This window comes from Anser brachyrhynchus (genome assembly GCF_964034855.1).
Source record: "Anser brachyrhynchus genome assembly, chromosome: 10".
In the NCBI taxonomy this organism is placed as follows: Eukaryota; Metazoa; Chordata; class Aves; order Anseriformes; family Anatidae; genus Anser; species Anser brachyrhynchus.
The window spans coordinates 24,744,700-24,771,820 of NC_137705.1; the positions used below are offsets into that span (position 1 = coordinate 24,744,700).

Consider the following 27,121-nt stretch of genomic DNA (forward strand, 5'->3'; position numbering starts at 1 on the left):
CAGAGGTGAAGAAGGCATTAAACATCTCTGTTTTGCCTATATCATTGTCTGTGAGGAGACCTTCCCCATCAAGTAGCGGACCTATATTTTCTTTGGTTCTCCTTTTTCTGTTCACATACCTATAAAAACCTTTTTTATTGTCTCCCACAGACATGGCCAGCTTCAACTGTAGTTGGGCTTTTGCCACACGAATTTTCCCCCTACAAACACAAACAGCATCCCTGTATTCCTTCCATGTCGCCTGACCCTCCTTCCAGCAGCCGTACACTTTCTTTTATCACCTAAGCTCCAGTAGAAGATCCCTGGTCAGCCAGGCCAGCCTTCTGCCCCACCTGCTTGACTTCCGATATTTTGGAATCTCCTGATCTTGTGTGTTTAGGAGGCAGTGCTTTAAGACTGCCCAGCACTGATGGACACCAATGCCTTCAAAAGCAGTTTCCCAGGGGACCTTGCTGACTAGTTCCCTGAGCAGCCTGAAGTCTGCTTTCCCCATATCCAGGGCTGAAGTTTTGGTGGCAGTTTTCCTTCTGTCACCATAAATTTTAAACTCAGTCACTTCATGGTCACTATGACCAAGACGGCCGCCAATTGCCAAGTCCCCCACAAGACCCTCTCTGTTCTCCAGCAACAGATCTAGGAGGGCACCTTTCCTAGTTGGCTCCCTTAGCACCTGCACCAAGAAGTTATCATCTAGGTGCTTCATGAACCTCCTGGGTTGTAACTTTCAGAATGCTGCTTTATTGAGAAAGATTATTCTTGCATGAAGAAGTGTTATAAAAGGGTTGACAAGAACTACTCCTGTACTTTTTATGCAGGCAAAGACAGACCAGGCCATCTTATCTTGAGATTTGAATAAGCCTATTACCACTGGAGCTAATTAACTTTTCCAAGGGCATGCAACCATGGCCATGACATAACTTCACTGTGTAGTAACCAATCACTTGAAAAGTGAAATTATACCATACACCTTCATGTTTATGCCAGTTCAGTCCTCTGCAGTGACTAAAGGATTGAAGATTGTCAGGTCAAATCCAATTTAGCTACTTTGTCATATAGAGTTCAATAGAGTATATGTACAAATCTCACTAAATGTTAAACCTGCAGCACTCTGGGGCTCTGCTCAGGACACAAGCATCTGTTTTCCAATGACATAACCGAAACACAGGCAACAGAACTTCTCCCACACTTAAAGCTGCCAATTAAAAAAAGAACAGAGTATTAAGAAGTGGAAGAAAAAAAAAAAAAGAATTAACTAACTTACTGATAAGGAAACCTTCCATGGGAATAGGTTTTAATATTTATACCAACTCTGATGGAAAAGCTCCACTTTCCACCCCCCCCCCCCAAAACTGTTGGCTTTGGTGCTGTTTTAAAGATTAGCACCCACTGAAATATGCTATTTTTCTCTTTGGTTAATAAGAAACCTGGAAGAGGATACTTTCAGTTCACTAAGAGCACAACAAACCAAGTACAACAAATGAATCTATGCTCAACAAAATATTTAGGATACTCACAGCTGAAATATTTGTAGACGAGCAAGCCTTTTTAGTAATTATGTACCCAACACAACCAGTTTTCTTTAGTAAACCACTGGTGTATATATATATATATTTTTTTTTGAACTGAGTTATGTCATGTGCTCCAAAATGAACTACAGGGGGGCCTTGAATGAAAGTGGAAAGCAATACATAATGTAGACATACAATTGATCAAGATCAAACCATGCAACTTTTAGATTCACCATGACATTTTCACTTGTAAGATTTTCACTGGCATTATCAGCAGAATGCACAGTGCAGGAACCCCAATAAAAGAAACAACAACTTCATTTCCATTTCATCTTCATGTCTGTTTCCACAGTAATTCCAATTAAGTTGCCTAAATACCTGTAACAGCAGCTATCAGCACCCTGGGCTTACAAAACATTTTTCTCCTCATATTTCACTAAATGATCTTCATAATTCTTCTTCTGCTTCAACTGATTTTTTTTTTACATCTTTCCATTATTTGTTTTAACTCAGCAAGACTTTTTCTTGTATCCATACACTAACACTCCGTGAGTGTTTTGTCGTACAACATGAGAGTAAAAAAAATCCATATGAAGCCCTAAAATGCTGTCAAGTTAAAAAGCTTATTCATATCATAAACACCGGCTTGGTTCCCCTTTTGTTCAGATTGGAAGCGAAACAAATACAAACAAGGCAACTATATGCACAAAGGCCAGTTTACATGCACAGGGAGAGCCTTAACTGTTTGCTAATAACAAACAGTTTGAATAAATATTGCATCCTCTGACATCAGGATATTCCATTTAGTTAGTACAAACACTGACAAATTCATTTCTGCAAAAAAACAAGTAATGTTTTTAAGGCAACTTATAAATAGACGCTGAAGTCAACAAATACTGTCCCCTGCTATGACCCTTTTGATCTTGATCTTCATTGCACAGTGAAGTCAGAAAACTACCAAGAGTTTGATCTTCACGAATTATGTAAACCCATTTACATAACAAGTAACACTGTTAATAGCTGGGAAGTTATAATTTCTGACTGGAAGATTTTGTACTTTGTATTTGATATTGGAAGTTTCTTTACAACTTGAGGCATTTGAAGCCAGTGCCAGATTTTACACCTGATGTTTCTAACACTCTTCGTTCTTCTCAGGAATGATAATTGGGCAATACGCTCAAATGACATTGGCACTCTGAAACCATAAATATCATCTCAACTTTTATCTAGTAGAATGACTTCCTATTGATTAAGCAAAAAAGCAGCCTCACTATTTCCACGAGGAATATTTAACTTGAGATGCAAAAGCAAAATGCTTTCAGTTGTTCATTATTACTCACAGCTAGGTTCCTGTGGGAACATTTTTTGCATCATTGTTGCCGTAGCAATTACTATAGAAACCCCTGAATGCAGTGGAGTAAAACCTGTTGAAACTATCATGCCATGAAAGCTCCATTCAAAATATTAATTCACGACAGAAAATGTTCAGTAACCACTACCAGCAAAACAAAGCTGTTTTCTAGCCTCTAGCATGTTAAAACACCAACAACATGACAGCAATTTCAGCCCAACATCACTTTATAAGATCATACAGAAAGTTTTGATAATTTTTTTTCAAGGAAAGGCTGTCTGTCAGTGTCTGGAAGCAATAAGGCCTATAACCTTCTTATTTTATCCTATTTAAGGTAATTGATAACAAATCTCATAACTAATATACGGATTTAATTGCTTTGCATCTGCCTGAAGTACAATGTCAGGGCAGCAAGACCAAGAATTAATTATTTTTTCTTTGCCTCGTAACATGCATTCTCAGCATCTGTTCCAAATGTATGACTGTACATTGCTATCGACAGAAAACCAAGTCAAACAAAGCTTCAGGCCTATGGCTGCAGGTTACCTGCTTTAAGATGTCCCCCAAAATAAATGCAATGAAAGCACTTAAGGGTCAAAAAGTAGTGATGAGTGAAGGCTGAAAGCAGAAAAATCTTGTAAGAAACATTACTTTTAAACATTTTAAAGCAAAAATTACTGCCAGTAAGAGAACAGTACTTCTACATTATTTTAAGAACATTTATGCTGTAGGAAAAAAATAAACAGACCAAATAATGAATGATTTTAATATATCAACATCACTAAAAATCGCACTGCTGTGATTCTGAACTACCTGTTCTTCCAAAAAATAATGAACAAAAAAACCAGAACATTTGTGTTAATGTTTTGGTGTGTATGGCACAAACACATCTTACCCAAGCCCTTGCACGTATTAGCATATTCTCATCCATATACACTAGTACAGGATCCATTTTTTGCCATGAAAATACTTAATGATTTGTAACAACTTTATAATATAGTTGAAGATTCACTCTGACATGCAGAAACTACTCGCTTTAGACATGGCCTGAATCAGAACGTAAAGAATACGTATAGCTCTGAGCATGCATAATGACAGTGGAGGCATCATCTTGTTGCACACAGACACCACCTCATAGCCACATACACAAGCTCATGAGACTCTGCAAGGGGCAGAGCAGATGAAGATTGGCTTCCTGTGAAAGCAGGCCCTGCACTGTGTCCTGCACTCTGTACTCTCTTATGTCCCTCATTGCCTCAGTGACGCTCTTGCCATGAAAAGGCTGTGGTTACTTCAGAGCAACACATGCACTGTTAGCCTCCTGCCAAAAGAACATGAACTAGCTATGCTCTGGCAGCCTTCCTCACCAGAGCTGTGCTAATTCGTGCATCTCACCTCCACCCATACACCATTATGTTAAAACTTGAGTTGAGTTTATCCTTATTGTCTCTGATTTTCTTTTTTTTTTTTTTTTTAATTTTCTTTTTAAAAATGAAACTGGACTATAGGTAGAAAAGTTACTAGCAAGAGACAGATAGCAAAGTCACATACCATTTCCTGAGGAAACCATGTTCTTTAAACCACACACGTACACCCTTTTGCACATCTGACTTTTCTAAGTACTTTGAAAAGCAAAGTAACTGGTTTCATGTCTTCCAACTCCTAATCCCCCTTATGTCCTACTGAGAAGGGCTAATTAAAAAAAAGTACAATGATTTTTCCCAAAGTCCATAAAGTCACATGACTGATCTCAAGAGAGAAAAGTTTTAAATTACTAGCAAGTGAAAAATATTAAGCATTAAATATAAAACACAGAAGAAACATATTAACACTGTCTGATGCAGATAGAAGACACATGACACAAAATAAAATAGTTCAGCTGGAAGGGACCCACAAAGATCAGGTCCAACAGCCCAACCACCTACCTCAACACTAACCAAAATTTTAAAAATGTTATTAAGGGCTTTATTCAAAAGTCTAATAAAGACTAGCTGGGAATCAGTAAGCTTTAAGATGCTAGTTTTAAATTTGAGCATGGTTTGAAAACAAGATTCAGAATGGAAACAATACAGTATTTTCAAACTGTCTTTAGAAGGAATCCTGATCAAAAGTTGCATCTTTGCTCTGCTGGAAAGTATAGAGTTGCAATACACTTATAATGAATAACATCTACTGTTATCAAATGGCTCAGCAAACAAAAAAATTGTATTGATAGTGCATTTGAGTTTTAACTAATTGCTAAAATAATATTAAGGCACTAAATTATTATAGAAAATATTTATTTTAAGCATACTCTGATATCATGAGTGTTGGTCTTTGCACCCAAGTTTACAAGGTCTAACTGACAATATACAGTTTAAAATGGGTGTTATGACAATCTCAAAGAGCATGAGTCACTATGTAAATAATCTGAAATTCTAGATACTTGACTTTCAAATAAATAGAGGTACATTAAAAAACCTTGGGCAAAGGTTTTGCTTGCTGGGCAAAAAGTATTATTTGGGTCACTAAAACAGCTCAGGTTGAAATGGTCAGCAAAGTAATACTCAAGAGCTTTGATGGAACTTGACAACACAAATCCAATTTCTTTACATATGGACACCAGGGTTTTAGAGTCCAAAACAAGCATTTGTCAGTTCTAGAGTCCTTTGTCAATCTTCCTACCCACCGTCTGTGACAATTAGCTGTTTCTTTAGGTAGACTCCATTGCTGAAAGGCTTGAAACAGGAAAATGGTAGCAGAAGAACTGACCATGTCCTATGTCCTGCCAGTACTGTTTATAAGAAAAAATGAACAGCATTAACATTCAAGAACAGTGGCCTTCAGGGAGGCAGGGACAGCTGCTCTAGTGGCATGAAGCTGCCACATTAACAGAGGAATCTAAGAAATATCTATTTTGTTTATGGCAACAAACCTACTGTATACAGTTCTGTAAAGTGCAGCATAGAGAGTTGACAGTTTTCTTGTTGAAAATAGGCTACTTAGGAGCTGTAAAACGGAAATGAGATATGGTAGTGATGCTCTACTCTGCATCCTCAGGATGACAGAAGAGAACTCTGCAAACTGCAAACACACACCAGAAGGACACTGCTGGTCAAAAAAGTCCAACCTCACATGCATAGCCTACATACATAACCTTCGAGGAGGAAAAGAAGAATATCTTGACACAGATACTAAAAAAAAAACCTACCATAAAACCAAGTACTGTAAGACTATTAAGTCATTCAAACCAAAGAACAAACATTAGTAAATCAAAGAAGTTTGGCTAAGCCTGAACTAAAACTAAAACATTATAAATTTCTTAAATTCACTCATGGTTACCACAGAAAAAGAAAAGAATAAATATCTATTCATATACCACTGGTAAATGCATCCCCTTGCTGAGCAAAATATAAGAGCTGTAATGCAGTCACCTTTCTGTCACTATGCTCTATGATCTTTTCACTGATTATTCTTTGAAACTCCCCTTCCATTTACATACAAAATCCTCATAGCAAGATACAGAAAAATTCAAATTTCCTGGAAAGGCTCCTACTTCAGTAAACTGAAAGCAAAAAGATCCCAAATGGACAGGTATTAAGCAGCCTATCTATCATAACAGATGAGAACCTTCCCTCTAAATTCCTCTCCCCCTGGGTTTAATCATACTGATTAAAGTTGGTGGGTTTTGTTGTTGTTGTCTTGTATATAATCAAAGTGTAAATGATGAATACACATGTATATAAAAGATCTTCCAAATATAATGAAATATAAATCAGCACAAGAAAAAGTTAATGATTCATTTCAAACCTGTCTTGAAACGAATTGCTGAAAAATCAATTAAGTTTCCCATTACAGAGTACCCAACCAGAAAAGCATTGGCTTGTGCCAGATGAGTTGCAGATTAAAAAAGAAACATGAAAGTGGGAAAATAATTTTTAAATCATCGAATATAAAGTCCACACAAAATAAATAAATATATATATAAATAGTATTTAAACTCTGGATTTACCATATGATGTCCAAAAAGTTTTAGATTGCTTTATCTCCCACAAGAATTGATCGGGAAGATGTTGCAAAGCAGGCATCACAGTCAATTGGCAACATCATTGTAGAAGTTTCACCAGATCATATTCTGACAGTTTGAAAGAAAAGAGTTGGAGGGTTTTATCATCATTCTGTTATTTCAGGAATAATAATAACAAGAAGAAGAAGAAGAAGAAGAAGAAGCTTAGCAAATAGAATTCAATGTTTAAGGATAAACTATAGTTTAGCCTTTAAACTTCTGCTATTTTTTCTTCCACTTGTATGGAAATAGAGCTTTCCCACCATTTTACTTTTCACCACGGAATGCCCCACACCAACACAGCACAGGGGAGAAAGACGAATGGATTCCCTAATTCAGTGATCAATCTGGGAAAAGGAGGATATCTGGGGTCAGAAAAAAAAACACGTTAACAAATTTGATGTGACAGACAGTTCTGTAATCCAGGGTGCAGTAAATGCATGTCATAATTTTCTGTCTGCACTTTGATACAAATTACTTATTGATTTGTAGTTGGCTGACTGTGCTTTCACTTAAAACAATAAGTTACACAAATAACAGATGTGACCGTGATGGAAATATGCCTAAATGGGACCAGTTCTGATTCAATAAATCTTTTGTGTTCTGCTGTGGTAATAAATAAAACAATGCAAGGTTTCTGATGTGAATGTATCTAATGAAATCGCAGCAATAAAATTGTTATAACAGTATATTTAAAAGATTCCCATTTTTAAAAAAATGTAGTGTGATTTATTTTAAATGATCTGATCACATACAACTTACATTTTGGTGCATGAAATATAAAAACATTATACAGCTTTCAAAATAAAACCATCTTAATCTTAGGGTTTGGGGGTGGGAGAGAAGACAGCAAGAAATAAATTGATAGCACCTGCTTTACGATGTAATTTTCCAGGCTAAACAAGAGCCTTATTCAAACAAAACTTCTTCCACACTCATAAGTATAGCAGTAATTGAATCCCCTGTTTTAAATATAGTTTTACTAACCATTTTTTTAAACAAAGACATAACTAAGTGGACAGCGAGTAAAATAGTTAGCTTCCGACCATCACCACAGTGACTACAACACAGTAGACTGATACAGCAGGAAACAGAGTACCTACATACCTGCCTACAGATCACGTTAACTTCTCTGAATTTTAATTTATGCTTCTTACAATGCTATTTACGTTCAAATTCGGGGTGGAAAAAGCATGTGTTCTTAGGAAAGTCAGCCGCTTTCTATTTCCCAATGAATTTACCAGAATATTGTTTTTTTTTTTTTTTTTAAAGAAGTCTCCGCATTAAAAGGTAAACTTGAAGTCAGTTATTTAAGTATTTAGTGTCAGAAATATAAAATAAAATCTATCTAGAAAGCAGGTGGATTTCACTGCCTCCTATGCATCTCTAAATTGTTACATACAGGCTTTCATACTGCAGAGTGCTGATGATATCCATACATATAAATATATATGTATCTGCACATTTACATCTAACAAATATTAGCAGATATTCTGTAACATTTATAAGTAGTTTTCAATACTTACTATTAGTCCAGGTTTTCTTTTCCACATTAGAAGAAACAAATCTACAGATTTAGTTGGAGATTTCCTTGTACAATTTTCAGGCAATGTAATGACACTACATGACAGAAAAGCTATCTTTTGAATATAAGAGTTTTGCAGGTGACCAAAGATATCCAGCTTGAAAGCAATGTATTCAAATTATCCTCTCTTAAAACTCTTATCTCTAGAAATGTTCAGGACCCCACAGGAAGGCGTACCAAATTTAACCAATGCATATTCTCCAGCCTTTCTCTCACCCCACAAAAAGGAAAGATTAAGTTACACTCAGCCTTTTGTTTCTGATCGTTTGTTTCCAAATACTGCGATGTTCAAATATTCTCATAGAAACGTCATTTGTGTTTTCAATGCAAACTTTATCACCAGCTCCCTCTACAGAAAGAGAATTAAAGTACATAATCACTTTTGGGAAAAAAATAGCGATTTTTCTCTGGTGAAATAGAAATTACATTCGTCCACTACAGTGGTTTCAGAGGCAGCTTTAAAGATCAGGGTAGTTAATTATTAAAGATTCTGAGCTACGCTTTCTGAATACTTTGGAATGGTTTCTTTCTTACCAGGATTAACTTTGTATTACAGGTACCTGTAACAAAAATACTAATCCTGGTATGAATGGAAATGTGAGCACAGTGGGGCAGAACAGGTTAATGTAAAAGACAGAGAAAAAGCACCAGAAGATAATGCAGGACTTGAACAACAATTACAATGGTGGACTGTATCAATAAGCACTACCATTTGCAAGGTCATCAAATGGATGAACGTAGTGTTGCTGTCAGACCTAAAATACTTTCACTGTCATAAAGGTTACAGCACAAACGACTCATTACTGAAGACCTTATGATTGACCAACAGAAGTGCAAGCTAGAAGGCTGCAGTGTAACACCCCTGCCATCTCAGTGCTTGCCACTATGTGGGCATGAAACCACGAGGGAATTACAATTATGAGGGAACAAGTCTAAGTGGATAAAATCTACCTGCTTAAAGATAATTTTTTTAAACACATATCTCCTTCCCCTTCCATAAGATTTCACACTTTTGTATTACTGCAGTACAGGAAATGCTGCGTGTTTCTTTTTACTTAAACTGAAGTTTACATTGATATGCCTAACTGCTGATGTCGGATTTAGTGAAAACTGGAAGTAGTAACTCAGTGTTTTGCTTGAGCCACTGTCCCTAATAACCGTGGCCTTTCATTTATAACATGATTCACAAAAGAAGCTTTGATGAGCAAAATACTCTCCTTAATTCAAATATCTCCATGAAACAAAATGAAAATGTTGCACCATTAAATGCAAACTGAAAATATTCAGTTAACACCTAGAATCACTCCAGTCTCACATAGTCCAGAAATGTATCTGTTTGTTCCAATATCTGATTCCATGCAGAAAACATTTGTTTACAAATAAAACTTGCTTCTCATTCACCCATTTCTGTTCTCCAGCAAGACCCACCAAATGTCACTTTATTAACAAAATGAAGCATATATGCAAAAGATAATTAAACATCCCCTCTGCTGCCATCAGCTGGGTCAGGATTACAATGGCCTGCTATCAGATGGGAAATAAATGACAAGGAGGTGAAATTCTTGTATCAGAATACAGAGATTCTGAGATCTAAGTCTAGAAACTTTATGGAAGGTAGTTTCAGGTATATGGATCAGATTATTAAGAAGCTTTTTGTCCTTCACTTGCAAGACCAACTCTTTAAATTCACAATTTTGTTAAAACAGAATCCAACAAAAACTGTTTAAGATTCAAGTATCACATCATCAGATATTTAATTTGGTCTTAGTTAAACATCTTCGGGAGATAAATGGAAATTAAGGGCATTAAGTCAACCTAAAAACATCACAATTTTCATCACTGTTAATTTGCTATTGCCACAAGCTATTTTTAACGTTATTGGAATGTTATAAAGGAGAGAGGAGGAAGTCTTCTTTACCTTCCTTAACATGCTTCACATTTTGCAAAGAGTAAGTATTATTATTTCTGCAATTCTGTTTTTTTTTTCCCACATAGTATTAGAGAAAGAAAATGTACCAAAATGCAGTGTGAATGAGACAACCTTCAACAGCATGAGAAAAAAAAAATCAAAACTGATGACAAATTTCATCTGTTATAAACTACACAAACTGATTTATTTTAAATTTGCAAGACTGCAAAATTTCTGATCTGCTATAATCACAACTTCAACTTGCAGATGACCAAAACATTGGTCAGAGATGCTGAGGCTTCCCTTCCACGGTGATATTTATTAATTATAGACATTGGTGATCCAAGCCTAACCACGCCTGTGTTATGCCTCAACCTGTCAGCATGCATTTCTCTCACCCACAGGTGGTAGTGGGGAAATCTTAACATGTCAAAAAATGAGGAAGTCTGGTTCTTTAAGCCATATGGATTTGCCTTCACATTTTCAATGATTATTGTACCGAGAGGGTGACAAACAACAAAGTTCAGTGACACACTTTTTTATTAAATACTTTTTCTAGATTTTACCAATACGTCCCTTCAGTAAGTCATGCAGAAACTTCTAGTAATAGATAGACTGATAGATTTTTTTACTCCTTTCCTAAATCCAAGTAACCAAACCTACAGTTTTTCAACACTCTTCAGCTTTAAAAACTAAATATACCTCACTCTCTTGATGCACTCTTTGTGAACATTCCATTTACTTGTATGTCAGAATATAAAAGCAATGTCACTGGTCACTAATATGCATTCATAAACAAAATACCACTGAGGGCAACCTAAAGATGGTGTTACCTTTAATTGGGTAAAAATTTCTTGACGTTGAATTGGAACCAATTTGGGATTTCAGAAATGTTTGTTCTAACTCCCTAGACTAACAGCTATAATAAAAAATAGAGACATATCCATGAAAATGCAGGTAGAATATAATAAAATAATAACTGAGCACATAGCAAGTGTTTCGCGTGATATAATACAAACAGGCATGATTTGAAGTGTGACCTAGAGACAATATAACCACATCTACAAAATACAGATGACAGTTTTCTCCAAGAGTCTGGGGAGTGATCATCTTTCACCAAGAAAAAAAGAAAACAAGAAATAAAGCTCTTGGAAAAAAAAAAGAAAAAAAAACACTAATTACCTACAAACAACAGCCTTAGCCATATCCCGGTAAGACTGCATTTGAAACAAGCAATTTATAACTGCCTCACCTCACCTCTACTTTTCTCTCTTTATCCAGTCCCAGACTAAAGCTGCGGGGGGGGGGGGGGGGGGGGGGGTGGTGCAGCTGGGGGGAGAGTGGAGTATCACAAACCACAGGGACACCAGTGAGTTCCCAACAGAGACTGCTACTTGTTCCTCTGCCTGGTAGAGGAAACAGCCTGTCTCCTCAATTTCAGATCAAGCCTGCCATCTTGTGGGATTCAGATTCAGGCCAGCATGCACGCTGAACTCTTCTTCCTTTCTTAAGGCAGCAGTCAAGATTTTTTGATCCCATCCAGGATGAAGAAATAAAATCCAGAACATGTTTTTTTAAGACATGATGACTAAATGTATGCTTAAACTTGTATTTGCCTCTGGGAAATATTTTCTTCTGTTACAAAGCCCATTTCATGTTTGCATGAGACTTAAGTCAGCAGTTGGCAACTGCTCTTACTTTAACCATTTCAACATTTCTCATCTCTCACCATTTCTGGGTGTGCTACGGAAGCTGATATGAGTCATCCTCTTCATGTTTTCTGTTGGTCTCCTGGATCTTCACCCACTTCCTTTAAGGGACTAGCTCTCAGGCTGCAAGTCCCAGTTTGAGAGATTCCTTCATAACAATTTTCAATTGTTGTACTAATCATTTTATGGGAAGAGAAGTACATTAAATAAACTAGAAAAAATAGTTTAGAAAGCAGTAATTTAAAATATATATCTGTTACTAAAATCACCCAAATCTATTTTAGAAATATGTATCTGCTTTATTAAAATAGCCTGGCATAATTATTAGGTTATGCTAATTATCCTGAATATTCTTAAACTTTCCAAGAAGAGTATTTCCTGTCTTCACACTGAGATGTTACTAGAAATCAGCTAATTCAGGGCTTCTCGAAATAAAATTAATTTTGACTACCTAAAGTGCCAACCTGCAATTTATGGGACTTCCTTTTTGCAAACACTGTAACCTTGTATTCTCCAAACATGTATGCGCCTCTTGTAATCACAACCATCTACAGCTCACAACTGCACTTGACTAGAGTCATTTTAATTCAGTTCTTCAGGATGACTCATTTTTACTGACGGAACAAAGATACAGAAGAAACAGTGAAAGTTGTAAAACTCGTTTTAGTTCCTTACTCTAATTCCAGACACATAACTCTTTCTCCATTAGTTAGCAGCTGGCAAAAGCTGCAACAGAATTATTATGATTTATGTCATGAAACCTCACTTCCCACACAAGCTACAAGTCAGCTTGAGTACTTGTCTTTCTCTGAGCTATAGTATGCAATAATTTAGCTACACTATTCTGATCCTCTTTAGGGAAGAAGTGCGATGTGATTGAAACCATATGCATTAAGGTAAGCGTCTACCATGAGGTATTTACACGCTACCTCATCATGAAAATTCAGATTTTCGGCTGCTCACCAGTGTCTTCCTATCTTACTGTTACATTGCAAGTCATAAACATGTCAGTTCCAGCATCTTTTTAAATCTCAATTGACTCTTATTTCTATTTTACTTTAAAACAGCAGATGAATTTTTAAGTATTATGCTTCAATTTCGGTTTCCACACTACCTCAGAATAACTCTTGCTATATCAAAGAGCTTCCAAATTTTAAAGCTCAGATAAAACAATTATCAACAGACATTAACATAACCCACGTGTTCCTGGAGTGATCTGATACCTAGCCACTGGGCAGAACTACACTGTAGAACCATTTTTCCGTATTAGATAAAATCACATTAAAAGCTAGCTATGTAATTGTAAACCTGGTGGGTCCTAAATAAATCAATGACTAAAAACAGGCTTAGCTCAGCAACAGCTGTTAAGAACTTAGTGTTACAGAAGTGAGAAAGAAAGTGCTTCACAACTGAGCTCAGAGCTCAAGCACAGAACAACAAACCACTATGGATAGAGTGGACTACATTGCAATTGAAGTCTTACGTAAATATATATCTTACTTTCCCCTCCTCTCACCCTGCACACTTTTCTGTTTTAAATAGTAACTTGTACTTGTCTTTTTGCTACTCAGTATTTCCTTTATTATATTCCTTTGTAAAAATGGCCACCCTCCCAAAGAAAACGTGCTGTTTTAAGTGGGGTGATGAAATTCTCAGCCTTCAGCACTCTGGTCTTCTTCTCAGTGAAAAGGCTTTTAAGTTTTGTTCTTAAAAGCTTGGCTTAAAAATTCACTCATGAGTTAATTTTACAGAGAATTAGTGCCAGTAAAATCAACAGAACTGCATGCTGTTCACACTATTAAAAAAACCGGGTGTTTTCACTATATGAAGTTTAGCTTTTCTGTGACACATTGTATACAATATTAAGAATTGACAACAGCGATTCAGTTATAAGAAGAAAAATGTCTTTAAAGTAGGCCTACATCATTCTTGAGCTGGCTTTATAAATTCTTATGAATGGATTCATATTGCTTCACTGAAGTCAAACTCAGATAATGAGCCCAATCTGAATCACTACATGGGCCTACCTCCTTTCTTTGACCACACAGCTAGAAACTGCATGTATATTTTTGAAGCCAGAAATATTTTTCACTTTTAAAATAGTAATGTTCACCTATGAAGCTCCTACAAATCCTAGAAAACAAGCACTCCAGATACCGTATCCAGTTATGAAACAGCACCAGAAATAAAGATGAGAAGGATATTTTTATTCACTGAGCTAATGTTTTTTAATAATGAATAATTATCTACAGAATATAAGTATGAAATTTAGTCAATTTAATTGAGATTACTCTTTCCATACATATTTTGTAACTCAGTTGACCATCTATTTTAGGATAAAACCCATCAGCTTTGGAAAGGAAGTCCTAGTAAAGTGAGCAAACCCCACAAGTCCCCAGTTCCTTGATCACTATGTGCCCTACCCCATACTTACTGCAGTTTTACCCTCTGAGTTGTGCCAAACAGCTAATTGTAGGGCTGTGCTACATGAATTTACTGAAATAAAAACTGACTTTCCCAAAAGGAGATCTATTTTAACCAAAATTGTTTTCATTTAATTCACAGAGCAGCTCACTACTCTATTGGCACAACAGCAGTGATGGCTAACAATGGCAGGAAGAGGAACAAGCAAATAAGAGGCTTAAATCAGCTTCACCACAAAAGCCAGATATTGCAAAGCCTCATTCCCTGATGTTTTCCTCCTTTAAAAGAGAAATAAATCTTTCTGATATTTCATTGAATTATTTTCTGTTTTACAATTTTCTATTTGCTTATCTATGGTCCTGAATAAAAAAATAAAAATAAAAATCACAACAGTAAAAGTAACAACTTTGCTTCTAATTATTTTCCGCAACATACCACATCCCTTGCCTAGGGAAAGGGACAGCCAAGCCCTTTTTGTCAGCAAAGCCAGATGTCAGAGGCAGTTTTTAGAGACTTGCTTTAAAAATGATGGTGACTGTCATAGAAATAGGAGAGTGCTGCATATTCAATAAGCAACATGGCAGATGGTTTAGAAAAGGAAAAACAAGGCATCCCAAACCCAATGATGGGAGAGATCCAGAACCCCAAATTTCAATTATTAGTTTTAAACAGCTGAAATAGTTCCTGATTTAGTTTTGTGCAAAAAGACAAAGTGACCAGCAAGACTTCTTCCAGCCTAGAGGAAGCACATCATAAATCCACACACAATAACAAAAACTAGAAGATTTCCAATTCCCCTGCACATTTGTTTTGAAAACAACATGCCATCCAGCTAGTTTCATACTAAGCGTAGATTAATTGACACAGTTCCCACTTGCTCCCTTATCTTTAGTTCCTTTCTTGCAATTTTCAACATTAAGAAACTGAGAATCTGCCAAATCAGTAGCATCTAAAATTTCAAGGCTCTCAGGCCTTCAGTTGCTCAAGTATTGCTCCATACTGGCTCAGATAATGAATGGTCATAACATCAACAGTATCAGCTGAATTTATCAGTATTTCTGCTTATCAAGAACAGCTGAATTTGGCTTATGCATGAACTCTGCTGTGGTGCCCTCTAGTTATCAGAAAATTACAGCAGTCACATTATTCCTACTAACAGCATGTTTTGCTGCTATAATCTTGGCTACATATGCTGGGGGGGAAGAAAGCCATAGAACCGAATGAAGCAGTGCAAGTTTGAGAATTCAAGGACCTTTATCTTGCAGAGGTACCAAACTAAGCAGATACAAAACACCGATGAAACAGAGCAGCCAATTTTGTAAATGGCTATGCAATATAAGGGGGGAGAAAGATCCTCACAAAAATAACCAGGACGGTTTAAAGTGTCGTTACCACTTACTCTCATGAAGTTTTCATCTGCCACAATATAACATCAGCCTTGATAGTTCAAACTACTGTTAAAAGCTGTTTTAGTTAACCTAGGTGACTTTGAAACGAAGCAGATAAAGAGTATTTCCACCCCTTGTTCTGCCAACTCTTTTGTACTTGGCACTGATAACGACAGAAAAGTACCCAACTTACACTGATAAAAGTGGAGCCTTGCAGTCCTTTTGCAATCAAAATGCACTATTTCTACTCAATAACAGCCTAATCCAAAATTATGAAGAAATAGAAAAATGACTTTCGTCTTCCTTCAAACAAAAGCAAGCAACTGAACCATTGAGGATACCAATCCATACCATCTGTTGGAAAAAAAAAAAAAAAGTCCAGGCTGTTCTACAGACTACCCCCTCCACCCAGTATCGGCCTTAACTAAACACTGTTCAGGAGTCAGGTATAGGTGGCATTTTCACAAACTAGTTTTGTGGTTCAGCTTTATGCCAACAAACTGCTTCTAGGCAGCTGTAAATGCAAGAGATTCTGCAACACATCTATTATAAGTTAAAGTTAAAAAGCAAGAACCTGCTAGGTAAGTTCTAAGTAAGTTTCTTTTCTTGTGTTTATCTAAAGCTGAAAAAAAATGGTAGTCAAAAATTCTAACTTTTGTAATCCTACAATTGACACAGGAGAAAAGCATCAAGGATTACAATGAGGTGCTGAAGCGACAAAAAGTAACAAGTCAGCAGCCATGCTAAGGAAAACTGTATTTTCTGGAATATGGAAAAGAACTCCCATTGCCAGTATGAAAGACCAGAAGACAGGACTCAGCCACCCAAAGGCTGGAAAAAAAAGATGATAACCCTGTGGGATTGATTGTTGGAAGAAAGAGGCTAGACTCTATTTATATTCCTATTTACAAGTGATCATTTGTTGGGTATTATAGAGAAAGGAGGAGGATGACTGGAAAGAATGTTGAGCCGAAACTTCAGTAGAAGCAAGAACATGGGAGTGACCGGAAAGTGGAAAGCGCTCCCATTTGCATCTCACCTCTAACAGCAGCAGGCTGGGCTAGGCCAGCACCTCTGAGGGTCAAAGCTACTCTTCTTCATCGGGAAGAAAAGCAGAACTTCCTTTCCCCTCTGCATTCCCATGCTCCCAAAAATGAGCTACTTACCTCATAATAACAATTCAGCTAAATCCATAGAAATCCACTGAAAAACAATATGAGAATGCCTAGACAGTATTTTACTGAGGTAAGTATTCAATTGCATAACAGAAGTTACACAGCTTGACATACATACACAGATGCTGAAGCAAAGAGTATTTTCAAATTTGGAATGCTACTGTTATTGGAAGGCATCATTGGGCATGGGCAGATAGATACTGAAAGCAAAATATTCAAATATATTTAAGTAAATTAAAGGAACAAGTAGTACCTGTACAGATTTTGCTCACAGAGCTTGCTACTTCTGGCATACTATCAAGAAGCCATTTTCCCTTATCTCTTCATTAGCAATTACTTGAATAGGAAATTAAGATGTAAATATTCCCCTTATGCTTCTTTCATTCAGTCTGTGATGCTTCCTTTTTTATTCTTATTTATATGTAAATATTTATAGTTAGAACATGCAAATATAGAAGCAGATGCTTCTTGAATTCAAATATCCCATAGTAACTAAGTTTCTTATCTTTGTTTTTTCAGAAACTTTTTCACCACATACCAGAAAAGACTATAACCTGATATCATTTCTAAAGAAAGCAAGCAGATAAGATTTCCAATATCCTGTTTCCATTCAGCAAAGTAGTTAAACTGAAGAATTCCCAACACCCATAATCAGTTTTGTGAGACTGAAGTTGAGTTGTTCCTTCTTGTACTCCTTTCCAAGAACTTCAAAATTCTAGCTAGCTCATACTGTGTGACCAGTTATACTTCATCTTCTATTGTTACACTAGCCTCGATAAAAGGGCAGAATGACATTTTATCAACTTTATGCTTTCAGTGAACAAACTATACAATAAAATCCACACAACACATGTATATGTAGTTACAGCACTTAAGAAACTTCACAAAATACCAAGTAATTTGGATATTTCCACCACAAATTTGTTGCATATAATCTGTGTCACTGGCCACAAGTGAAAAAATCATTATCAGCCAATTATTTATTCTTTCCTTTGTTTCTAGGCATCCTGAGTAGAACACCTTATGCAAAATCAAAGCCTATTACATGCATCGTAAGTCAGGTTTAAATGCTAGAAGAGATCTTTCTCAGGGCTTTTACTCTGAAGATTTTTGACTCAATTAAATCATTTAGACTGTTTGAAGAACTAGACAATGAAAAAATAATAAATGCACAATGCAGCAATGATACAACATTATACTTCATTAGGCTGGGGAAAACAGTCTTTATTCAGCCCTAGTTCTCAAAAATCCTGTCGATACCAAGAAAAAAAAAAAGTAAGATTTTAGAAAATTTCAAATATATTCTGCATATACATACATGAAATTTTCACAATTTATTGCACCCACCATCTAGCTGCTGAGTCACAGACAGTCAAGAAGTCAGTGACATCCTGCATTCAGTTATACCAGACACGCACATCAGACTGCTATTCAGCTTCCCAAATCAAAAGCTTAACCAAACAAAATCCACAGACTGCAAACATGATGACCTTTTTAATAAATAGGATCTTTATTTATACAATAAGAAGCTAGCAAAAATAAAAGTGATATTGTTGGCTGACATATAGGCTCAAATGATTTTTTATTTATTTCTTTATTTATTTTTTAAGATACAAGGCAGAGTTAGCTTAAATATTTTTATCTCCTCGTAGTTCAGCACAGGCCCTGCAATTCACACTAAGTGATAACCTGGGTTTTTATACCACTCACATGACATAATAGACAACTAAATTCTCGTATTTTCCACCACTTTCTTTAAGGTCAATTAAACATGTAACACACCGTACCATTCATTCATTCGAGATACTCAAATACTCGGTAACATAAATTGTACTCTCCAGCTATTTTAGTCAGCATTACTAAGTATTGTTACTAAGCATTACAAAGAAATGCCATGACAAAAATAAAATTTTATTGCTCAATACCACAAGTAGGACAGAAAATGATATGAGACATAGGAACAGTATGTGTCAAGTCTCCACCCCTCATTGTAGGCTGCGGAAAGAAGTCCCTAAGTCTTCCACATCCCTCTCCTTCATCTGAAGACTGTTTCTAGCTTTGAGGATGTTCCAGAAATGGTAGTAGAACAGTGGGAGAAGTTATAAAAAATAAAATTACTGTCCAGGTATCATGACACTTCTTTGAATATCACATTAAAAAAAAAAAAAAAAAAACACAAAACACACACAATGATAAAATTCTACATGATTTTCTGACAAGCATCCAGCAGGAAATATAACATTCATTTGCTAGTATTTATTTGCTTCATTAGCATAAAGAGCTTTTAATGATCATTTCCTTGACTAGAAAAACAGTGTACTTTAGCTTTTTGTCCATGTAGGTCTCTTTTTTTTTTTCCCTGCAGCATAAATTTGTATGCTTATTTACCATGTAGAAAACAACGTAACAAAATCCTAGCTAAACCCTAGCGAAAAACAGCAAGCGAAATCAGCAGGGTCTCAATAAAGGGTCCCCACTAACACCGCTGAAATGCCTCAGTGCCTTCCCAACACCCAGTTCCCTTCATGCAAACACCAAACAAGGTGCTAAAAACTGCATGGTCAGAGACAGTTTTCACAAATAAATTGTCCTGAAGTATAAGAATTTGCCTCAGCTACGACTGAACTGCATTTATTTTCCTGCAGTATAAAGTCTTTTTTATAACAAGTATAAACTATTGACTTTTTAATGTCTCCTAGGGCACAAACTTCAGGAAACCACAAGCCTGACTTCTCAACTGTGCAGCACTTTGAAGGCTACTAGTAATAGCACAGAACAAGCATAGCAACAGCATTGAGAGATTAAGACATTTGCCATATGTGAAAGATTCCATGAGTACAACTGGTGTACTGTTGAAGTGAACAGGAGTTTTTCCATTTCCCATCCCCCATGACACCACAGCCCCATGGTCATCTGCTAAAAACTCAAAAAACTCAATAAAAACTTCCTTTCTCATTTTCATTCTATTTAAATAATGCAAAATTAATGTAAATATTTCCAACATAAACAACTCTTGTACTTCTTTAAAAAAAAACCAAAACCTAAGTCTCTCAAGATAGCTGTCTACTAACCTCACAGAAAATTAGAAATAAAGCTTCCTTACCAAACTTTTTCTTCTTCCATTCCTCCTCTGGCACATTGGTTTATTACGGCAGGACTATTCATGGTAAGTGCTGAGCTTTCAGAATTCATCTTTTTTCTACAAAGGAACAACAACAAAAACATGAAGACCATAATATAAGTGAAAAACGTGTTTACTAATTCACTAGAAAACCCACCTTTTAGGCCAAGCACTTTTAAGACCAAATACAGTACATTTTACTCACTTAAGTAAATCTCCTAAATCAATGGGATTAATTGGATAAATACACTGAGAAGGATTTGGCAGTTTTGTGGACTTGCTAGCTGTGCCAAAATCAACACTGATTGTCTTTTGTTTATTTTTCTGAATAGGTGCCAGAAGAGTTGATGTCAGCAAGCCCCTATCCAGGGCTATGCATAGTGTCAGTTATGTTAATTCAGAGCAGCACTCAGGGCTGGTGTTGCTGTGGAAGGATCCACGCAACGCTAGAGAGAAAATTTCGACTTCTGATATTTAAAGATCTTTTCAGCATATTTTAATAACTTACAATTTATATTCTAGTAATTTAAGATCATACTTCACAGATTTGCAGAAAAACACAATTCACTCAGGGCTGAAGTCATTCTCACAAACAGCACAGACAGTGCAATCCTGGCAATAGCAATCCCCAAGCTATAGTGCTTCTAAAAGGTCTGTATGGCCAAACATGCTTCCAGCAAATGACTCGCATGATAAGAACAAACCAGATTTCTAGATAAGGCAAGTTAATTTCACATTGAAACACTGCTAACATGAAATGTCTTACACTTTTTTTTTTTTTTTAATTTTACTTTTAAAACAAAGAAAACAAACAGCCACCAGATCAAAAGCAATCTTCCTGATCTTGAGATTCCTAATCTGACTCATGCCTGGTTTCTATTACGATCAACCCAAAAACGCAATGCATTACCAGAGAACAGGCCCACCTATATACTAATCTACTAGAACATAACCAGAAAAGAGGCTATGCTTGCTAAGATAATAACCCCTCACTTTTTGCAGGAAGGTATAAAGAAACATTGAGGAGCTGTTTAAAGCTTTGCAGAACCAGGGTCACGGTCAGCCCTGAGAGCCGTGGGCAGCAACTGGAGCCGACTGCAAGGCCTGCAGCCTGTCACTGGTGGGCAGGTGAGGCCCAGTTTCACAGAACAACTCCTGTGAAGAGAATGCCAACCTTGGATCCAAAATCATGGCCAAGCAGGGCTGTATAAGTAGCCCTAGCAAGCATGTTTCTCAGAAAGAGGTCCCAAAAAGCAGCAATGTAAATTCAGCCCTGACAGGACTCAGTGTCCTCTTTTTACCTCCCATTCACAGTCAGCAGAGCAGGCAGCACTGCCACTCTGAGGAACAACAAATGGACTGACGAGACAACAGCTCCGGTTTGCATCTTTTACATCCCTTGTACTAGAAAGGGATATAAATTCTGCACAGGCAGTTTCTGAGCAAATTTGTTTCCTGAGATCTTGTTTCAAAGATCGGAAAACTATTCTGAAAGGGAAGACAATGAAAGCCTCGACTCTGCGAGGGCAAGAACAGAGCCTGGTAGCCACTGGCCTTGTCTTGGATCAGTGCCTGACCTCAAATTCACTCCTTATTCTGCAGCTGGATCACTGAGATAAACTCAAAAAAAAAAAAAAAAAAAATCAGAAATGTAATACTGCTAGAAGTGGCTCAGCAGCAGGTGTTTAATATTAAATTATTGCTTGCCTCTTCAGTGTGCAGTAATGCAGGAGGAGGGGAGATGTTCTTACAGATATTTTGAAGGAACAATGAAGGAGTCCAGACATCTTTTGCAAAGTCCCCTATTTCAGGGAGCAATTTCCCAACAAGGCAAATTACAGCCAATTTCTGCTCTACCTTGGGAAAGCCCAGATGTTTCAGTGATCACAACAGTTGCACAAGCAAGGGTTTTACCTCCTCTTACAGTCACTCAGACTACTAGGATTGAAGGTTCAAAGGAAAGTTAAAAGTAGCCTATTAATTCACTAAGTTGCAACCCAAAAGAATGAAGTTACAAAACCACAAGGTTGCCATTCCAGAAGAAAAACAATAAATAAATCTACTGTTTGCTTATGAACTAGTACGGTACTATTAGAGTACAGATTGTTTAATCTATGACTAAAAAAGTATTCATCACTCCCCTCCCCACCCGAAGAAACACTGAAGAAAACACTCCAGACAGAACTGCACTGAGATTCCCATGCTGAAACTAGAGCAACAGCAGAGGACAGAAAAAATGATACCAGTTACCATGTTACAAAGTTTTCCTCTGAACAATTGATAATAAGGGCTGACGCTTACCTAACAGAAAATAAATGACACATGCCATAAACACAGTTTCTGTTCGCTTACGTTCCACAAAGAAAATGAGCTGAAGTAATATAGAGTGGAATACATCTTGTCAAACTGCTCAGCTCCCTGACATTCCCAGTCTAGTCTCTGAAATTGTCACTAACATCATACTCCTTCACGTCCACAGCCTCGGGATCTAACAAAAATCTGCTTCTGGTGTTTTCTGTAACATAAGAGGAGGGCAGCAAGAGGCCAGCATCTATTCATTTGAATAGCAAGGTCTCATCCACAACCTCCAGAGAGATACCTATATGCTGGATAAAACAGTGGGCTTTCTGACAAACTGGATACCACGAGTCATACACAGCTCCTGCTCTTACAGCCTCCACTGCTCAGTTTCCAGTAGTAGGATAGGTTGGCCCAGTCACACAACGAAGTGCTACCCAAATGTGCTCCTCACTTAAACACACAGAGGAGGTGGGTGTAGCAGCCAGCCCATATAGCAGCAGTCAAACATCCTTCCTCAGCTGGCACTAACAGAAATGAGGATGGGAACCTCCAGTATGCCTGGCCCTCTCTCAGCCCTGCGCTGCAGCAGCACGCTTCTGCAAGATGGGAGCAGGTACCACAAAGCATCCCTTCAACTTCCCACCCACTCCAAAGAACAAACAATGCTCCTGCAATGCCCACAACATAATCCCTGCCTGTTGTAGCACAAACTCCCAGCATCTTGAATGACTTCTGTCTGTTCAGCTTTCCAATCCTACCCTTCAGAAATGGAAGGGCTTCTCACAGCCTTGGGATCAGGCACTTGCTCACGCTGCCACCAGCGCATGACATCCATCACTCCCACTCCTGAGGCTGGCCAGCAGTGAGTCAGACAAGCTTCTGGAAAACCATCAGGGATACTCAAGTCAGCCTCTTCCCAAAGACAGGTCTACGCAGGTCCTAGTTTGCTCTTTACCAGGAGAGACAGGTAATTAAGCAGCTGATACCCACATCACTGACAAGTTTTATGGCCTTGTCAAAATACCAGAAGATTCTTAGGTTCTAAATGACAAATGGAAAATTGGTATCTATCTACAATTTCCAAGGCCATGGATATCAAATATCACCACTACTTCTCTTACTTGGAAGTCATTTCTATGAAAAATTCTCAGCCTGCAGATTCTATCCCAACTCACTGTTGTGCCACAAACAGTTCTTCGCCTCTTCCTTCAGAATAAATAATTATTTCTAAAATAAAAACTATCTTTTCTATTTTAGGATGGAGAGGGGGATACATTTTTTCAAGCACTAAGAATATCTAAAGTGAACGAAGCAAAATTAAAGATAAAACTGGCAAAATACAATTTTGTTTGGAATATGCTGGTTTATTTTTCAGCCAGAATATTAAAACTATGTCCAAAAACGAACATCCAGTAATAGCAACATCTTAAAAAATGAAACAACTCAAGAAACAAAGGAACAAAGTTCAGGAAAAAATAAAATATAGACTATTCACAGGTGCTTCGTTCTATATCACCATCCAAATCTTGTTTGTACTTGAACTTTATGACATAGGCACTGTACATGATGAAACTTGAAGGAGGAAAATAAATCTATCATCTTTCCTCTTAAGAGCTTCAAGACAGATGCCAAGGCAAGTCAGTAAATATCAGTTTAAGAGACTGCTTAAAACATATTCTGTTCCTCACCCTCTGTTTGCATACTGAGCCTTGACTGTTCTAGATAAGATGCACGCACTCGAATTAGGTGTTGCTCAAGAGATCATGCTCTGCTTTCACAGGAGAAAGTGGGCAAAAGGCAGCTCCAGGACAAAAACATAGGAAAACAATGTCACAGACTTTATTTATAGCGGCTATGTTTAACACTACTGTCACTATCTTTTTGAGGCAACAGCCTTGAAGAAACATCCATGCTGCTTTTGAAGAGACACCAGAAATTTAGCATAGCTACTCTTCTGTGACTATGCCAGGCTACCAGAAGGAAGCATGCACCCACAACTTCTCTTAGGAGCTATGTCCACAAAAAAAAGCATTTTCATTGAAAACACCAGCTTTGAAGGTCTGATGCATTTGCAGTCCATCTGCCTCATAGTAGATTCTTATGACACATAATTTTAGAGAAAAGCCTAGTAGCGGTGAGCCATTGGCTCAAGAACTGAAAAGTATTATATTTAAATATATTTTTACATTTATGTTTAAATTTTATTCTGGAAGTTTTGCATTTTCCTTATGTGGCCAAAAAAGGATCTAGTATAGCACAACACTCAAGCTTCCAGACACCTACAAAGACCACCACTTCAGGACCATTTGAGCAGAAAAGATGAAAAGATTCAAAAAAGGAGTTGAAGCCCCCTCACCCCATGGGCTCAAAGCAACCTGTAATTTCTATGTAGCAAAATGAGGAAAATATTAGCCAATCTTTCTAATCCCATTCCCCTACACAAAGACCATTTTCTTTTTTTGCTTTTGTTACAAAGTATATCTGTGACCACAACCAAAAGTCTTTTTTGTCTTTCCCTTCATTCCCTACTTGTATCTCTGGACAAGTAAGACACTACAGAAGTGGTAGTTAAAAATTAAAGTATCATTCAACTGCTATTCCCAACAGTTAAAGTAAAACTAACCAAAGTATTCTGATAAAACATGTTCACACAGCTCCTCACCTTCACCAAAATACTTTGCATTGTTGACATTGTATCTTGTAATACTTGGTTGAGAAAAACTCTGAAGAAAGTTTTACTGATACCTAAGACTTCTCAGTGCAGAAACAGTAATTATTCCTTTTAATGAAAAAGGCGGCAGTAAAAACACTACAGTAATGTGTGTGTACCACAAAGAAACATCAGGAGTTTTATACACAGTCACTCTCTCAAGCAGAAGTCTCTATACTCACAAAGCCTGAACGAGAGATTACTAATTAGCAAGCATGTATCATAGCATCTTTAATTTTAAAGAGCTGATGTTCCAATTCCTTACAAGCTGCGCAGAAGTCTAATTTCCTGTAACAAGCACATTTACTCTTGCATTGTTTTTCTGCGAAGTCACATTTCCAGGCACATATTATCACATCTTGATAGCACTCAGCTGCTATCCAGGAGGCTGCCTTAGGCAAATAGCTTGTTGAAGGCCAAAATTAAACTTTAAAATGAACTTCATTGTTTAACTGCTTAACAACAAGAACCAAAACAATCTTTTATCCAAATTGTTTTTCTGATGTTCTCAGATATTGCAATTGCCAAACATCTTTCTACCACTAACACATACTCCAGTAAAATCAGTGAGAACTCAAGAAGCACTTAAAGAATATTTCTCCTGATTACAACTCCAAGTAGCAGGCAGTACTGAGAACCTTCACATTGCATAACCACTTCAGGCCAAGCCTGGCATACCATAAAGTTTCTTTAACACACACTATGGTTATTTCAAGTAAATTTTGACCTCAGTGAACGCATTGTATGTCAGTACTTATCATCTTTAAGTCATTCAAAAATGCACGTGATGCACTGAAGAATGAGGTTTTGGAGGTCCTTTTTAAACACATATTTTTGAAAAGGTTTTTATTACTCTCCTTGAGACATCTCATTAAATACTGTTTTCAGAAGAGCAGGTAAGTTTTTATCTAAGTACTTTATATAAGTGCTTTAAACAAGCATATGTATATGTGGAAGATTAAAATATGTGGTGGAAGTAGTTCAGAGAACTACATGCATGGCATGTAACTCTTCACTCTATAATTGGCGATTCCATCAGAATTCTCCAAAATCATAGAAAAGAAGTTTTAACATAATATCATTATTCTTTGACTCACAGCAAGTATCAAGCTTGGCTCCTTCGCCCTTATATACCCACCTGCTATAGGCATGGAGATGGTCTATCCAGTCTTACACAAAAGGTAATGTTTACTTTGGAAATAGCATAAATGTTATATTTATTCTCAGCACAAAGTAGATGAAAGGTAAAAGACAACAGTCACGCAAATACAAATTCATATCAGGCTGAAGCCAGAGCATTGACATGGAATAGTGCTCTATGCTGGAGAAATATAACCTTCTGTGAGACACTATTCTCTAGCCTTTTATTTTACCAACGTTTAGCTCTTTTCCCCAAAACAAGCCAAAAGAAAAGAAAAACAACCGATTATGGTACAAATCATCTCCGATCACCTTCAAGGAAAGCACATGGAGAAATTTACCATAATTCAGACTACCGGTTTAATTTATTCTGCATATCAGCAGATTTTGTAACAGTGTCTTTCAGTGGGATAAAGAACAGAAGAGCAAGGACTCACCTGCACTGCCTGATCTACAAAGCTATCAGGAGCTTTGAGTCTTTTAGTGGTTTCAATTGAGAAATTTTAGCAGCACAGGGGGAAAGGGGGAATGTTTGGGGCTCTGTTGTCACTTCTAGGGATGGTAGCTGATTGCTGTATCAATAAAGAAAAGGAATTATTTAGTGTTCCAGTGCTTAGTGTCTTAGTAACACACAGCCAAACCTCTCTTATATGATTAGGAAAAAGCTAACATTAGGAAATGCTAGCAGATACTTGAGCAGAACATTTTACACAGAGTGTTTAAAATGCAGAAGGCGCACACAAAGTTAAAAGTAC

General features: G+C 37.0%; 1 protein-coding gene across 6 annotated transcripts in view; it reads right to left on the reverse strand.

Annotated features, from left to right (window-relative positions):
- The window catches only part of ARHGEF3 (Rho guanine nucleotide exchange factor 3), a 126,234-nt gene that overhangs the window by 93,276 nt on the left and 5,837 nt on the right, over positions 1-27,121 (reverse strand). For 5 of the 6 annotated variants that reach the window (XM_080605644.1, XM_080605642.1, XM_080605646.1 and 2 more), the window contains one exon: positions 20,198-20,293. In XM_080605644.1, coding sequence (XP_080461770.1) covers positions 20,198-20,293 — 96 coding nt within the window. Of the gene's footprint in view, positions 1-20,197; positions 20,294-23,274; positions 23,367-27,121 lie in introns of those variants that run through there. The other variant, XM_080605645.1, reaches the window with a different exon arrangement.